The sequence below is a fragment of the Lipomyces oligophaga genome, assembly GCF_038497815.1.
Source record: "Lipomyces oligophaga strain CBS 7107 unplaced genomic scaffold V1516scaffold_2, whole genome shotgun sequence".
In the NCBI taxonomy this organism is placed as follows: Eukaryota; Fungi; Ascomycota; class Lipomycetes; order Lipomycetales; family Lipomycetaceae; genus Lipomyces; species [Lipomyces] oligophaga.
In genome coordinates, this window is record NW_027117786.1 from 759,337 (window position 1) to 775,281 (window position 15,945).

The window sequence follows — 15,945 nt, forward strand, 5'->3', positions numbered from 1 at the left end:
CTGCCATTGCTGCTGCTACTGCTGCTTGTCTAGTAATTTCTCCCCGGACTTCAACTTTCCAGAATACCACATACTTCACCAAGTGACTTCTACGCCATCATCTTCCTATTTTCTTACTGCGTCACATCAAGATGGACTCTTGGACTCCGCAACAGGAGTACCTGGACCAACTGCGTATGGTGTTTCAGCACACCTTGTCGCCGGACAATGAATTACGGAGCAACGCTACCAAGGTGAGCAAAAGAATCAAAAATAACTTCTTCTCTCTACACTGGAAAATGAATCTTAACAAATCGACATTCAGACATTAGACCAGGCTAGAATGACACATCCAGACCTGAATAAATACTTGGTAGCAATATTTGTGAATCCTACCGTTGACCATGAAATTCAACTACGCGCGTCCGCCGGACTCATGCTAAAGAACAACATCCTAAAATATTATGACATCGTTGCGAGCGACCCCTCAGTTATTGAATACATTAAGCACAACATTCTTTTAGGAATAGCTCAGCCCGTTGCACTGATCCGCAATATCACCGGTTCTACAGTGAGCGCCCTGATTTCCCAAGCCGGCTTTCGAACTTGGCCGGACGTGCTCCCAGAGCTCATGAATATGGCGAGCCATGACAACCCAACGATCCAGGAAGGTTCACTCTCCGCACTAGCAAAGCTTTTTGAAGATTCAGGGTCTGAGCTCGAGAGTGATCCCGAAGGACAGCGAGTTCTGGGATTCATGATTCCTCGGTTTTTGGAACTGGCAAGGTCACCAGCGGCTAAAGTCCGGATACAAAGCATCATCTGTTTGAATCAATTCATTCTTCGCATGTCGCAAGCCTTGTTTGTCCACATTGACATATTTCTCACCACTCTATTCCAGCTTGCTGTTGATCCAGATCCCGACGTGCGCCGTAATATTTGTACTGCGTTCGTCATGCTTTTAGATGTCCGCGAAGACAAGCTTGTCCCCCATTTGAACGGGATTGTTGATTATACACTCCATTGTATGGGCGATGACGACGAGCAGGTTGCTTTAGAAGCCTGTGAGTTTCTGCTCGGTCTTGCTGAACATGATCAGCTCCAGAGTCAGGTTGTAACATTTCTGCCGAAAATTCTCCCCGTCCTGTTGAAGTGCATGGTTTATTCTGAACAGGATATTCTACATTTCGAATCTCTCGACTCTGACGACGCAGATATGGCCGATAAACTCACTGATATTAAACCTATGCATGCCAAATCGAAGACAGCACATACTGCATCTGGTGATTCAAACCACAACAATAATGACAATTTTAACGATGATAAGAAATCTAAGCAAGATTTTAATGACGACAATAATAATAATGATGATGAAGATGATGAAGATGATGAAGACGAAGACGAAGATTTCGGTTTAGACCTTTCAGATTGGAACCTGCGAAAATGTTCAGCTGCTGCGCTTGATATATTTGCATCGAGCTACCATGAAAATATCCTTCAGTACAGTATCCCGATCCTTAAGCAGAATCTAGTTTCGCACGAATGGCCCGTTCGCGAATCAGCTATTCTTGGATATGGTGCTATTGCTGTGGGATGTGTCGATGGTATGTCTCCCTTTCTGCCTGAAGTAATTCCTTTTCTTATCCAAGCGCTTGACGATCCAGTTGTCCCAATTCGGCAAATTGCCTGTTGGACATTAGGACGGTTCAGCAGTTGGATTTGCTATCGCTCCGCCGACATCGGCTATGAGCGGGAATTTATTCCCGTTCTGACTGGATTATTGAAATGCTGTTTAGACAATAACAAAAAAGTTCAAGAAGCAGGCTGCAGCGGTTTTGCGACTTTTACTGAGCAAGCAGGCGGACTGTTGATCCCGTATTTGATTCACATATTGCGAAGTCTTTCATTATGTTTTCAGAAGTATCAGGCCAAAAATCTTGCCATTTTGTATGACGCAGTGCAAACTCTTGTTGATAAAGTAGGGTATGCGATGAAAGGCAAGGAGTTTATCGATTTATTATTGCCGCCATTAATCGACCGATGGCAGAAGCTGGCAGATGATGATACAGATTTGTTCCCGTTGCTTGAATGTCTATCATCTGTGACTGCGGCTCTTGGTGATGATTTTGCGCCATTTGCCCAGCCGGTCTTTCTACGTGGAATGAAGATTCTAACAGTGAATGTCGAGCAGTGGCAGAGATCTTTACAAGACTCGACGATCGATTCACCCGATAAAGATTTTATTGTTACAGCTCTAGATTTGATCGACGGTTTGATTCAAGGTTTAGGTCCTCTTTCAACTAGCTTGATTCAAAGCTCCGATGCACCATTGATGCCGCTGTTGATAACATGCACCGAGGATCCAGTACCTGAAGTCAGACAGAGCGCATTTGCACTACTGGGTGATATGGCGATCAGCACCTTTGATACCGTCAAGCCATTTATTCCTGTAGTAATGAGTAAATTAATTCCTCAGATCTTCGGCGAAGATCCAACACTATCAGCGGTCTGCAACAATGCTACTTGGGCTGCGGGCGAACTAGCGCTTCGATTGGGCCATGATGTGCAGCCATGGGTTGAACCATTGATGGATCGAATCGCAGTACTTTTCTCAATGGCGAAAGTTCTCGAGAAAACGATCCTTGAAAACGCTGCTATCACTATTGGCCGAATCGGCATTTCTTGTCCGGAACTCATCGCACCCAAACTACAGGCATTTGCTGCTGAATGGTGTAAAGCCCTACGAATGATCCGTGACACAGACGAAAAGCAATCCGCATTCAAGGGCATGTCGCAGATCGTGATGGCGAACCCATCAGGTCTCCAAGACTGTCTACCCGACTTCATAGAGGCCATCGGTCTCTACACAGATCCCACCCCGGAGCTAGGACAGATGTTTTCTGCTATTTTGAATGGCTACCGTGCTTTGATTCCGGATTGGTCTAACGTTGTCATGGCAAGAATCTCTCCCGATGTGCAGATGATTCTGAAGGATCGATACAACGTGTGAATTATTCAATTATAGACATTTATATGTATATATATATATATGTATATTATTTTAAATGTAATGAATCATCCAGACCACAAGGCTTGTCTCTATCCTTCGCGCTCATCAGCACCCAATCCTCGTTTTACGTAAACATGCATTAATATTTTTCAAAAGCAGAACCTAAAAAAGGCTGGCCGTTTCTACAACAAAAGCTACTGATCTGAAAAACTATCGCAGTGATAATAGTAGAAAGAATAATCATAATCATAAGGAAGAGGTAGAGGAAATCCGTTCTTAAATGGCCTATTAATTGATCGCACGACTCGCGCGTCGATTATAAGTTCCTTCCGAGATCGAAGTCGAGCGTCCTAAATTCGATGCCCTAGAAAACAATCGTTCAAATCTGATAAAAGATTGTGGAGTCTGCTGCTGCTGTTGAGGTGGTTGTGGTGGCTGCTGTGATAATTGTGGTATCGGTGGTTGTTGTGGTTGTTGCGCTGACGGTAAGCCCCCAAATTGCCCGAACTGTGGAGATGGCTGTAGACCTGACTTGCCCGATCCATCTCGCAGATTTGTGTCCGGCGAAAATGTGACTCCTGGAACCGCAGGCGGAAGCATGCTAGTTGACGACTTATCTTCTGCCGATGACACAACACCTGGAGATGGCAGTGTGGCTCCTGAGAACGCCGTCGAGGCATCAAAAGATTCAATAGTTGGTAAAGGTGGCGGCCTATCATCTTCTGATGACGCCGACGCAATACTTGGACTCAGAGGAGGCGGTGCGGCCGTTGGCACGAAAACATTCCCAGAACGACCTGATACAGGATGCGTACTGTTCGACCGATGCGTACGGCGTGTCGATAATCTTCTAAATATTCCTCCAATCGAAATTCCTGATGTAGGCTTAGCTGAGTTATTCGAACTCGATGTCGAGGTCACAACCCCTCCCAAGTCATCTTGACTAGATGACATTGACGGAATTGGCGGAAGTTCCACGGCTCCACTAGTACTAACACGCTTCGGAGACACAGACCGATCCGAGTCAGCTCCAAATATCGATCCAAAACTGGGTTTAGATCGAACAGGGGATTCGCTCGGCGCGGAAGTTCGAGGCATCGGAGGTAACATTGGAGGCGGCGAATGAGCACTGGTAGGTGATCCTGGTAATGTTGTCCCCGATCGATTGTATCCTCCATGTCCTCCATGGCTTACACTTCTACTTCGACCGGGTATAATTGCTCGTGACGGTTGAGTATGCGTATGTGCTGTTTCTGGGATCGGCACTACCGGAATTTGCAATCGTGATGGCGGAGGTACTGCAACATTACCGTTTGCTGCAAAGTTTCCGGAAGATATGGCGCCTGTACTCGATTCTGCACTTGTCGAAGAGAATGTAGGCATTATTTGGCGCGGCAGTGAAAGCGCAGAAGCGCTAGCTTCAAGGGTTGGTCGTCGTCGGACGCGTTCCTGTTTCTCTTGAACGAGATAATATATCGAGATTAAAGGATCAAACGCACATGTTGGATCAAGCAATTTTGAATCAGTAAGTGTTTCTTGGGAATTCGATGGTGATGAAGATTTCGCACTCTTGCGCTTATAGAAATCAAATCCAAACGCAGACTTCTTTCGATGACCTCCATTGGAAACTGGAGAAGAAGCTGAGGCGTTATTACCATTAGTAGAATCAAACAAGTTAAATGGAGACTGTGAAATGGGTGAAGCCGAAAGAAAATTTCCAAACATATGTGATTGGGGGTGGGCACTGTCATGTTGCCTGTACCAAGCTTGACAGGCTTCTTGGTACTCAGTTGACTCGAGAATAGTCGTCAATTCGGCCTCTATGCGTTCGTCGCATCCGAACTCAAATCCATGCATATCTTTAATGACTTCCGGATCTAATGGCAATGTAAGTGGTCTTCGACGGGGTAGAAAGGAATCTTGAGGTTTGTCATAGCCTTTGATCATCCAAGGGTGATTAATAATCTCCTGAAGTCCCGCACGACTCTTTGGATCCACAACAAGCATTCGTGACAAAAGATTTTTACATTCTATTTCACAATTGTTAGAATTCCTATCGTTAAAACAATAAGTAGATTTACCAGGAGAGAGCCAATTTGGGTACTCGACATGACCACGCTTGATCTTCGCGTGTAAAGCAGGCATAGATTGGTCATCGAAAGGAACTTTACCGCACGCCAGAACGTAGAGTACAATCCCAAAACTCCATATATCAACTTCTGGACCTATGTATTGCTTGGCACTCAGTAGTTCAGGAGCTGCGAAATAAAGCGAACCACAGAAGGTTTTCAACAGAGAATGAGGCGAATAGAGGTTACTGAGACCAAAGTCAATGATCTTAATATCACCAGATTTCGAAATCAGGATGTTTTCAATTTTGAGATCGCGATGAACAACAGAGTTGTGATGGCAGTAATCCAGAGCGGACGCGATCTGACGGGCGAACTTGCGTGCTTGCTTTTCCTTGAGTCGACCATGGGATATAATATAATCGAGCATCTGCCCACCATCTACATATTCTGTAACGATATAATGGTGATAGGCTGTAGTCATAGTTTCTCGGACAGAGCAGATATACTTGTGATCAAGGAGAGAAATAATAGCAGCCTCGCGTATAGTGCGGATCTCTTTGCTCTCGTCGCTAGTCGGCTTGTACGCGGCGGCTGGCTGTTGAATATGGAAACCAGAACTAGGAGCTGCTGGATTCGAAGAAGACCGTTGGTGGGCTGCAAAAGACTGGTCTGCACGGGTAATAGGTAGGTAGCGAGGATCATGACGATGGAGCTCACCCTCACGAACATATCGAGGAACAATTTTAACCGCAGCAGTCTCGCCAGTCAACCGATGACGAGCGAGTTTGACTTTTCCCATCGATCCTGCGCCAACAGTCTTGAGTAGATCCCAGTCGCCTAGGGTACGGACTTTCCAAGTTGACGAGTGAGATCGGTGAGGAGTGGCCGATCCAGAATGGCGTCGATGGTGATGAGGTTGCTGCTGCTCTTGCTGGGGAGGATGCTGCCCAGACTGAAGGTGATTGCTCTGGGTCGAGACAGACGAAGGGGCTCTGGGGAATGGAGACGCGACTGCCTGAGCACCCATGACTGGAGGGCCGCCAGCGGCAATATCTGGCGCCATTGTGAAAAGATTGTCGAGTAAGAGACCGAATGACGGAATTTAGACAATTCTTGAAGATCGAAAACAGAAAAAAAGAGGGATTTCGGTAGCGAAAACTGGGAAAAGTGGACTGAAATAAGGCGGGTTCTAAGCCTGGCGAGATAGAGACTGCCAGCTAGCTAGCGACTTGGCTTGGGAACGGAATTGCAACCGCAACCGAGCGTGTAACCGGGAATAGAAATTGAACTTGAACCGAACTTACATGTTGAACCGAACCGGGTTAGTATTACATAGGCCGATTATTCATTTTGGCATTGCAATGTTTTAGTATATTGTAGTCTTACAGTATTATATCTTAATTTGATTGTCCATGGATGGCTCATAGAAAACGGAATGCATCCTTTCAGAGCGCAGACTCTCTATTTCTTGGGACACCTGTGGCGATCTCAGGTCGAGATGACGGAGCATATGTGCCAGAATGGCAGCAGGAAGCCCGAGACGACCAAGGACGACGACGATTTCATGGTGCTTTCACAGGTGGATTTTCCGCTGGCTATTATAACACCGTGGGTTCTAAAGAAGGTAATTTTAGTAATTACTATTTTATGTTGCTTAATATTGAACATGCTTAGGTTGGACGCCTTCGCAGTACATATCTTCTCGGAAGGGCGGCGGAGTAGCGCAAAGCTTCACACCGGAGGATTTTATGGATGAGGAAGATCTTGCTGATCGTCGAGCATCCGAAACTTTGGTAACATCAAAATCGAGTCGTCGTACAGGGGAATTGACAGTGTCGCTGGCTGAGTCTGATGATTCGACTGGTTATGATTTGCTCAAACGGATGGGCTGGAAACCGGGGTTCGGCATCGGACCCCTGAAAGAAACTGTCGTAGAAGGTCGTCGAGTCCATTTACCTCCTCGGCGTGATACAGATATGCCTGCGCTAATAAGTTCAAGCGAAAAAGTCGACCTTCATGGCTTAGGATATGGAGACACATTTCAGGAAAAGTTGCCTTCTCTACCTTCGGCATCTACGATATCTTCAGCGCGCAAGAAACCGCAGAAGAAACATACAGGAATAGGACTGGGAGTTTTGAATGATGACGGTGATGATGATGACCCATCTATTGATGATGATCCTTATGAAATAAAGCCGTTATCGATTTCTGATCGTCACCGGTTAGCCAGTAAGCGAGCGAAGCGAGCACTCGCAAAGTCGGCCGATACTGAGTCCGATTCCAGTGGCAAGAAGTTGAAAACAATATCTACAAAGAAGATTTCTTTGATTGACGGACGGATTGCGCTGAAAGGATTCATTTACGGAGATGAAATCGCTCTCGGTGATCGAAATTTTGCTTCCGTGTTTGCACCAATTCAAGTTCCAAACTCGTTTGTATTTGGACTTTTGATTCAGAAGGATCCTACAATTGTTCCTCAGGGACATAATCTTCACAGCAGTAATGCTGAAAATAATTCGTCCAGTCAGACAAGCAAACCTGGAAAATCTGTGTTTGATTTTCTCACACCTGCACAACGCGACAGGATAGCGTCATTTACTGGTAAATCCGATCTTCCACCTGCAAAATCAGAATTAATTCCAACACCTACTGTTAAGACACAATCAAATTCCATTCCTGCAACTGATGTTCAAGATCAAATTCCCCGGCTTGATCCCAAACTGGCTGAATCGGCCCTCAATAATGAGTTTAAGCCCTATTCGGCAATCCCATCCAAACAAGAACGGTACAAATTATACCTGAATTCTCAGTTATCAAATGATATGAAGCTGACTGTCCCTCAATCTATGGTTCATCAAGAATGGATATCAGAACTGCGCGAGTTTCATAAATCGGCATCTCTGTTCAAGCCATTACCTTCCGCTTTGGCTTCTCGATTCACATCATCAAAATCATCATCTTCTTCGGATGATAACAATGCACACAAGGAGAGACTTAATCAATTAAAGCAGGCTGCTGCAGCAAATATGTATGGGCCTCTCACTCGAAAGACATCTCCATGGACTCCTGCGAGGTTACTTTCCAAGCGATTTAGCCTCCGTCAACCTCAAATCGCTGACGATTCATCTGCTACTCAGCAAAATTTGCAACAGCAGAAGAATTTCTCTATACAAGACAACTCTCTGTTATCGGATAAGACAATGCATCAGCTAGCGGAATCAGCTAATGTCAAATTCAATCCTCCTCAGAAAGTAGAAGTTAACACAGATTTGAATCCAGCGCTCGAACAGCCTCGTGCGCCAAAAGACTTGTTTGAGGCGATATTTGGCGATGATTAACTGTATGAAACAAAATTGTTGCTGATTATTTCCTCAATTTTATGTTCGCTCAAAGAATTCAGTTTATGTGGTGAATTTCATCTCTCATCAAAATTTATGAAGACTAGCTCTGTGATCTTTTTGTATGATCTATGAAGACGTGTTTTAATTCATTACAGTTTAACCGTTTGATATATGAAAATTGTAGTGCGGAAATTTTTGATTGTGGTCTCTAGGGTGATAGATGTGATTACGCGTGTACGATACTCCACACGTGGTATTCAAAATTGGAGACTCACAGAACACTATATACGAGTAGATAAAATCTGCACTTTCTAGCGTAAGATGATCGAATGGCTAATCTTACTCATACATAACCTTGTTCAAGATTATTTGAATTTCGGAGTTTAGACGCAATCGAGAATTACCTACGGAGTAGAGTCCCTCGGAAGTTTTAGTCTAGGTTTGGATCTTGCATTTTGGCAGGTGGCTTAGACCATGCTTCAAACTACTTCAAGATCAAAGAAAGACCATCGTTCGGAACTATCCGGCTTTTCGTCCGAGACCTAGCCACAGCTTTGAGATAATCCAACTCCACAAGTGCTAAGCAGGAGATAAGGAGCTCATTTAGCACTTTATGCTTGATAATCATCGTAGAAAGTCGATAGAAAATGCAACTAGATGTACCAAAAGAAGCTGAGAGTAAACATTTACAAGCATACTGATAACAAAAACCTGAAAGATCTCAAATAAAATACTGACTAATCTATAGTAGATATCGAGCGCAGCTTTCTACCGCAAGGCTTCCACAGAGACTCAAATAAGTCCAACCTGTTCAAACACTTTACATTTGGAGCAGTGGCATCCTTTAAAGAAGCAAAGAACAGTCATGCAATTAAATTTAAGCACTATCACCAATCAAAACCAAAGATCGACCCGAAGAGGTAATATCGAGCTAGTATGTGATTTACAAGGTTAGATAAGAAATAGCTGAAGCAGAATTCAAAGCTTCTAGTTACAATAACTATATATTGCACTACTCAATTCGGCAACAGCCCACGTGGAGCTGGCAAAAAGAACAAGGTCGTGACTATGAAAAAGCAAGATATGACGAACCTGAGCACTTAGTTAACTCAATTCATTCCTATAAATATATTACCCTAATCACTAATTACTTCAAATCACATATTACGAAAACAGTATCTGATCTATGAGCATTTTTTGATGCCAGGATATCGTAGAATCGTCAACAAAAAAATGAGATCCGTAGAACCAGGGGTAAAAGTCCATACTTTTGAAGAAATACTTCATTTTATAAGTGTGATAGACCCTAACCTGATGCTATTCTATTTGGTATTTTGTACAATATCTGATACTCACAGTTTCGAGACTAATAAACTCATCCAAATTAAAGCTAAAGTACAATTTGAAGATTTGCTGTTGCGATGCAACGATTCTACGACATGATTTCGCTCATAGCTGTAGCTTTATCGAGTCAGGAATGCCTGATTGTTTTGCGTTTTGAGTGTCAAATAGTAGTAGCTAACATCGTAGTACTTCAACTATGACGAAATGTTCTTGAGTTAATTAAGCGAAACCTCTTCAACACTAACCGGCGAACACTCGCTACACTAGAATACACAGAAAATACAAATCTACATGAAAAGAAACTATTTGCTTGATCGGTATAATTAATTCTAGGTGATAAAAACAAAACACTTGACGCTCAGTATAGTACCAGCACACAGCACTCTAAAAACATTTTTTTTGGTTTTCCACAGATTAAACAACACTTTATAACAAAATCGCACTCAACTTTTATAGTACCCACTCCCAATCATCTATCAATCAACAAAACTTCACTAAACTTTTCGGAAAACTTTCACAAGAGATACTTCAGACAATAGCAAAAACAAATTATAAACCACGCAACCGCATTACTTCAGCTTTCAATTTTTCCACCTCCAAAAGAGCATTGTCTCTCTCAGCAGTTAACTGGTCGACTTGCTTAGTCAAATCATCCATGAGCAACATCTTACGCTCACGAGAACGACGTGCAGCAAGCGTGTTACGAGCACGCTTGACAGCAACAGAATCGCCTGAATCATCAACAACAATCGGGGGTAAAGGATCAGCACGAGGACGACGAGTGTAGGACTGAGAGCAAACACGTTTACGCTTACGCTCAGAAATACCTACAACTGCGCCGTCACTCGAAAGAATTACACCCTCAGAAGAACTACTCCGACTAACAGTAGGAGCCACTTCGGAAGCAGAACTACTTAGATCCGCAGACGATAAGGAAGGAAAGAGACGAGGAGAACGCGAAGAATCAGCAGGCGCTAAACTTGCTGAGACAGCAAACTCAGAAGGAGACACTGTGCGATCGGCAAATTCAGAATCAGCAGAAGGAGCCGCCGAATTTGTATAAGCAGGTGTGAAAAGAGGAGTCCATTCAGAAGAAGCAGAAGAGTCTAGATGAGAAAGACCAAATAAAGGAGATGAATCAGAAGAGGGAGGAGAGTCAAAAGGAGAATGATCCAAAGCAGGAGTACCAGAGAATATATCATCAGCCATGGAGACGGAAGACATATGTCTGGCGGCCGACTGGTCAGCAGCTGCTGACGAGTCGACCGGGACAATAGTTGGAAGATCAAAAATCAAGTCATCATTACCAAACAATGAGAGATCATGATCTTTAGCAACGTCACCCAGACCCTGAAAAGGGTCAAGGCTGAAGTTTTCAGAAGCTTCAACCTTAACAGAAATACCCATTTCGCGATGTACCTTTTTGATTAAAATAAGTGCGTTTAAATAATCGATAATAGATGTGGAAGAACTGGACGATGTTTCGGACGACGGGACAAAATTAGACGAGGGAACAGAAAATTCACTGGACGGAGCCAATTGAGCAGACGAATAAAAAGAAGGAACTTGATCAAGCACTACACCGGAAGTCGAGTGGGTAGACGGAAGGACAGTCTGAGATACCAGGGGGACTGGCTGAGGAACGGAAGATAGACTTGGTTGAAAATAGCCGCTGGGGCGGTGATACGTTTGTGGAAGCCATGACGGACAATCGAGAAACGAGTTGGTAAGCTGAGGGAGCTGACCAGACAATGCGTAAACCGGGGGGTTAAAAAGCAGGAGCCGACGCTGAAGCAAAGAGCTCAGAAAAGGCAGAAAAGACTAGTAAAAAAAGTAGGGAACCTTGAAAGGACTCGAAGAGACCAATTTGTATATAGATTCTGGACGACTAATTAAGACGGACAGAAAGGAGCGCTGGAAGCTAAAAGCTTAGAAAGCCATTTTTAATGATGATAACTTCTAAACTGTATGATTGTATTGTGTAAGCCTTGTTAAAGATGAAAAAGGAAGGAATAGAAAAATTTGGGAACCAAGTGGGGACAGCGGGTCTCTTAAGTGAGTCAGTCGAGCGGGAGGGGTTATCGTCGTGTCCAATCTGTATTGTAGTTTAAGGAGTAATAGCACAAACATGAATGCGTTTATGCAGTGACTAACACTTCTGAACACAGACCAATCATTGCAGCGGCTACGAGTGGACCGTGTCGGTGTCTAAACTCTATTTGGTCGACCGCGGAGGTTGAAAAAACCTTAAAGTTCTAGACGAAATTGCGGGCGCCAGAGACTGACAGAGAGAACACGGTAGCCAGAACGGGATGTGTTCGAAACTGGGGCGGTTCGAATGGTCGAACGAGACTGGCAATCTGAAGTCCATTGGATATGTTGAGAAGACATATAAAGAGAGTAACAAGATTAGACTAGATTCTGTAACGGCGTGCACAGTCTCGGTATACGGTTTTAGTGTTTTTACAGTTGTAGAAATGGTTGGATTAACTATAAGATACACTTATCTAGTGATAAGATTCGCGATGTCATCAGTCTCCAAATCTGTTCGTGTTCATAAAGTGGATTGTAACCCTCCTTCGCCACCAAGTACTGCTGCATCCAAGCCCTGGCCTTCGGTAGTTTCTTCCTGTGTAGTTTCGTCTGGTGCTCCAATACCGGGCTCAGCTTTGATTGGTTCCGCTGGAAATTGCACTGGCGCTTCATTCGATTGGTCATTTGGTTAAGCAAAGGACTGAGCAACTGGCTGTTCGGCCGGCTGTTGATTTGATTCTTCAGTTGCTGGCGGAAGCTGTTGCTCCGCAAACTGTCCAACGGGTTGGTCTGCTCCTTGCTCAGCCGGCTGCCCGCCAAAAGGAGGTGCTGGGCTGCCAGAGTCTGGTATAGACTGTGCTATAGACTTGACCACATTAGCCGCTGTTGAGGCAGCCTTCTCGACGTCATTTGTTCCAGATGCAACGTCAGCAACAATTCCTGGTGATTGCATAACTGATACATCTGGACCTGATTCTACATCTGGCTGTTGCTCCATCACCATCGTATCGCCAGAGACTGATCCAGCTAGTCCATTCCCAGCGACCGCAGCAGCTGCCGACCCTGCAACAAGGCTACCGACAACCGTGGCACCGCCGGTATCTTCATGTAGACTCATCTCGTTTAGCGCCAGCACCCATAAAGTGCCCAACAAAAACACATGCAATCCCGTAATGTACATAAAAAAAAGATTTCTAGTTGCTTTGTTGGCCAGCACGACCCTTGTTAATCCATAAATAACTCTCTCCAGCGGACCCATGCGTGACATGGCACGCTCCTGCTCACGTCCGCGAAACCTAGCAAATGGAGATATCTGCTCTTCATACTCCTGCTCATATCGGCGCGAACCTTCCCCTGCTCTTCCTATATCAGCCAGGTTTGCGCTTGCACCTCGATAGGTGGAAAGATAGCGAATCTTCTCGAACAGTCCAATGTTATCCTTTTGAAGAGCTTCTAATTGATTCTGCAGCTCAGTTATGCGCGCGTACTCAGTTCGCAATTCCTGTTCGAGTTCGGAATTGCGAGCCCGAAATCGATCTCGTTGTTGTGTAATAATAGGTAAAATTGTTGCGTCCGCCATATGCTGTTCCAGAGATCGACCTCCGGGCACCAGTAAGCCTCCATTACCCCCCGGAGTTACAGTGCCGCTATGGCTAGGGCTTACGTTTCCTTCCAGGTCGTGGTCAATTCCTCCCGGAATCACGCTAGAAAGACCTGCACGTAGTGAAGCGCCCAGAATTGAAGCAGTGTCACCACCGGGCCCCTTACCGGAGCGTCTCGAAGGCGCATACGATACGACAGATCTAGCACCTGAAGGAGCCAAAGATCCGAGTGAGGCTGTCTCGTGTAAAGCTGCCAGGTCATCTTCTAATTTTCTTATTAGCTGCTGACTCTGTTCAAGACTAGCAGTGGTAGCAGTCAGTTTTGATTCAGCTTCTTCCAAATGTTTTTGAACAGTATCGTTGGCAACTCGCAAAGTTGTGACCTCTGAATTGAGCTTTTTATTACGTGCAAGCAGAAGTTGTTCGAGAGTTTCTGTTTGACCTTCAGAGCGAACTGCCGAGCGCCAATCTTCCGACTCGTCTTCAGCTTCGACAGAAAATTCGACAAATTTGAGAACATCAAGCTCTCGCTTGATATCTTCGTAATCGTTCATATGCGCAAGCTTCTTCTTGAGTCCTTCAATCTCTTCAGCCTTACGACCACCTTCACGTTGTAAGCTCCAAAGCTGCTTCTTATCCATTTCGGCGGCAGCTCGTGCTTCGTCACGAATAGCGTCAATCTTGCGGCCAAGCGCAAGATTCTCGCTCTTGAGCTCTGCAACTTGATTTTGAGATTCAACTAGTTCCGTAGCAGGCACAAAGGCACTACCTTCGCCGACAATCTCGCTCTTTAATTTTTCCAATTCCTGACGCAATTCAAGATTTCGACGTTCGGTCTGGAGAGCACGAAGATTGACACGCTCAAGATCAGCAGCAATCATTTCTGCTTCCGCGAACCTGCCTTCTACACCTTCATCCAGTTTCTGCTCGTGTCGTGACAGTCGAGCTTCGGTTACGGCATGGGTAGCACGTAATTCGTAGACTAGATCTCTAGCCTCAGTAACTTGCCTTCCGAGTTCTTCCTCGCGCAGTTTCCAATTGCGTTCTTTCTCGTCCATCAAAGCTTGGAGCTCATTTTCTTTTGCGGCAACCTTAGCAGCTGAAACATCGATGACTTTTTGCTCGGTTTGTGTAATTTTAAGTTTTAGATCATCATAATCGGCGTACTGAGCAAGCTGAGATTTCAATTTAGCGTTTTCCTTGGAGAGCGCAGCAACTTCATCAGCAGCAAGCAGAGAATCCAAAGTAGCTTCCAACAGCGGATACGGATCCGGCGCTTCAGCAAGTACCCGATAAGTATTGAGAAAAGCGTTTTCAGCGGTCTTGCCACGCTTCGTCAAATTGTCGATCTCGGTTTGATAGGCTGAAAACAAAAGTAAAATAATTAGCAACAGTTTTCGGATAATACTGACACATAATACCTTTCAACAGGACTTTAATTTCCGTAAGCTTGTCCTGGTCGGACAACTTTCGAAACTCCTTAGTCTTGGTAGCTAATTCTTTGCGTCCGACCACGGACGTCTTTTGATTCTCGACAATCTCGAGACCTTGCGTGTCGAGCTTCTTCTGTAAATCTGTTAAATTGATCTCGCCCCAGGCCTGAAGCGCCTGTTCGAACGGCGTGGTGCGCTGCTGGATCGTGAGTTCTGACTTGGTGGACTGGATATTACTGTCTTCGGTTGGACGGGCGACCACTAGGGGGACCGAGGGTGTTGGCGCGCGAGAGTCGAGTATCGGAGTGGCCTCTCTTGTAGGCGGTCCGACTGCGAGGTTCAAATTATCAGCATTCTCGACTATCGCCTCGGGCTCCGCAGATATAGTAACAGGTGCGGGAGGGTTTGCATCGGCGGATGCAGGAACGTCTGAGTTGACGTCCGCCATGCCAAAGAATCAGAAGTCTGCAAACGCAGCGGACGATCGATGAAAATGCGGCAGGAACAGTAGTAAATGCGCGACAGCAAAGGACGGCTTCCGAATCCAAGATGGCGAAAGCTTCTTCTATCCCAAAAAAATTCGAAATAAACCAATTATCGTTCGCGTAGACACCTCGAAAGTCTTTTGGTAAGTTAGATCTGCAGCTGCGCACGTCTGCTGCAGAAGTCAAGTTAGTACAGAGATCGTCTAAGCCGGGCGAGCGTCCGTGGAACCAAACAAAGGGTCTCTTCGGCTAGCCAAAAAGGGCCACGTAGATGCTGCTTTGCGTAGTTGATTGCGCTGAGTTCTTGCGAGTTCTTCTGCGGTTGTGTTAGCGAAGTTTCGTGACACAGATCCGCAGACTCCGCTTGCCGATTTACTGGTTCGATATCTGGTCGCGTCCAGCAGAAGTTCAAAAATCGCAGAAACGTCGTTCACCAATAGTCTGACTTTGACGGCATCCAGCTCACCGAGCCGCTCTTTGGCGGGACCCCTGGCGACGATGCAGTGACATATATGCATCATGTTTCTACATTTGTACCATCTGGGGAAAGGGGATAGAGCAAGCCCAGTGGAACCAGAGACCGGTAAGAAAACAGTCTCAAGATCCACCAACATAGTTCGCGTACAGGCATACACGCCAAAAGCGA

At 45.2% G+C, this 15,945-nt stretch overlaps 5 protein-coding genes across 5 annotated transcripts; 2 read left to right on the top strand and 3 right to left on the bottom strand.

Annotated features, from left to right (window-relative positions):
- Positions 1-213: 213 nt before the first annotated feature.
- On the top strand, positions 214-3,208 carry V1516DRAFT_670772 (armadillo-type protein). Its single transcript, XM_066921441.1, has one exon. The coding sequence runs from the start codon at positions 323-325 to the stop codon at positions 2,987-2,989; it is 2,667 nt and encodes an 888-aa protein (XP_066778874.1). The 5' UTR covers positions 214-322; the 3' UTR covers positions 2,990-3,208.
- On the bottom strand, positions 2,979-6,230 carry V1516DRAFT_670774 (uncharacterized protein). Its single transcript, XM_066921442.1, has 2 exons — positions 5,071-6,230; positions 2,979-5,019 (listed from the first exon to the last, which is right to left on the bottom strand). The coding sequence occupies exons 1-2, from the start codon at positions 6,122-6,124 to the stop codon at positions 3,278-3,280; spliced, it is 2,796 nt and encodes a 931-aa protein (XP_066778875.1). The 5' UTR covers positions 6,125-6,230; the 3' UTR covers positions 2,979-3,277.
- Positions 6,231-6,477: 247 nt separating this feature from the next.
- On the top strand, positions 6,478-8,399 carry V1516DRAFT_619711 (uncharacterized protein; the record flags this gene model as incomplete). The annotated part of the gene is made up of 2 exons (XM_066919466.1): positions 6,478-6,685; positions 6,736-8,399. The coding sequence occupies 2 exons, from the start codon at positions 6,478-6,480 to the stop codon at positions 8,397-8,399; spliced, it is 1,872 nt and encodes a 623-aa protein (XP_066778876.1).
- A 1,896-nt stretch (positions 8,400-10,295) lies between these two features.
- On the bottom strand, positions 10,296-11,153 carry V1516DRAFT_684043 (uncharacterized protein; the record flags this gene model as incomplete). Its single annotated transcript, XM_066923539.1, has 1 exon — positions 10,296-11,153. One exon carries the CDS (start codon positions 11,151-11,153, stop codon positions 10,296-10,298), a length of 858 nt encoding a protein of 285 aa, XP_066778877.1.
- A 1,063-nt stretch (positions 11,154-12,216) lies between these two features.
- V1516DRAFT_670780 (CASP C terminal-domain-containing protein) lies at positions 12,217-15,722 on the bottom strand. Its single transcript, XM_066921443.1, has 2 exons — positions 14,803-15,722; positions 12,217-14,744 (listed from the first exon to the last, which is right to left on the bottom strand). Exons 1-2 carry the CDS (start codon positions 15,260-15,262, stop codon positions 12,469-12,471), a joined length of 2,736 nt encoding a protein of 911 aa, XP_066778878.1. The 5' UTR covers positions 15,263-15,722; the 3' UTR covers positions 12,217-12,468.
- Positions 15,723-15,945: the final 223 nt, after the last annotated feature.

Excerpts from the sequence above, each read along its gene's own strand:
- V1516DRAFT_670772 (XM_066921441.1), top strand. The coding sequence starts at position 323 with ATGACACATCCAGACCTGAATAAATACTTGGTAGCAATATTTGTGAAT.
- V1516DRAFT_670774 (XM_066921442.1), bottom strand. The coding sequence starts at position 6,124 with ATGGCGCCAGATATTGCCGCTGGCGGCCCTCCAGTCATGGGTGCTCAG. Across the intron at positions 5,020-5,070 it reads CCCAAATTGGCTCTCTCCTG|AATGTAAAAATCTTTTGTCA; the intron begins GTAAATCTACTT and ends ATTGTGAAATAG.
- V1516DRAFT_670780 (XM_066921443.1), bottom strand. The coding sequence starts at position 15,262 with ATGGCGGACGTCAACTCAGACGTTCCTGCATCCGCCGATGCAAACCCT. Across the intron at positions 14,745-14,802 it reads AATTAAAGTCCTGTTGAAAG|CCTATCAAACCGAGATCGAC; the intron begins GTATTATGTGTC and ends TTTTGTTTTCAG.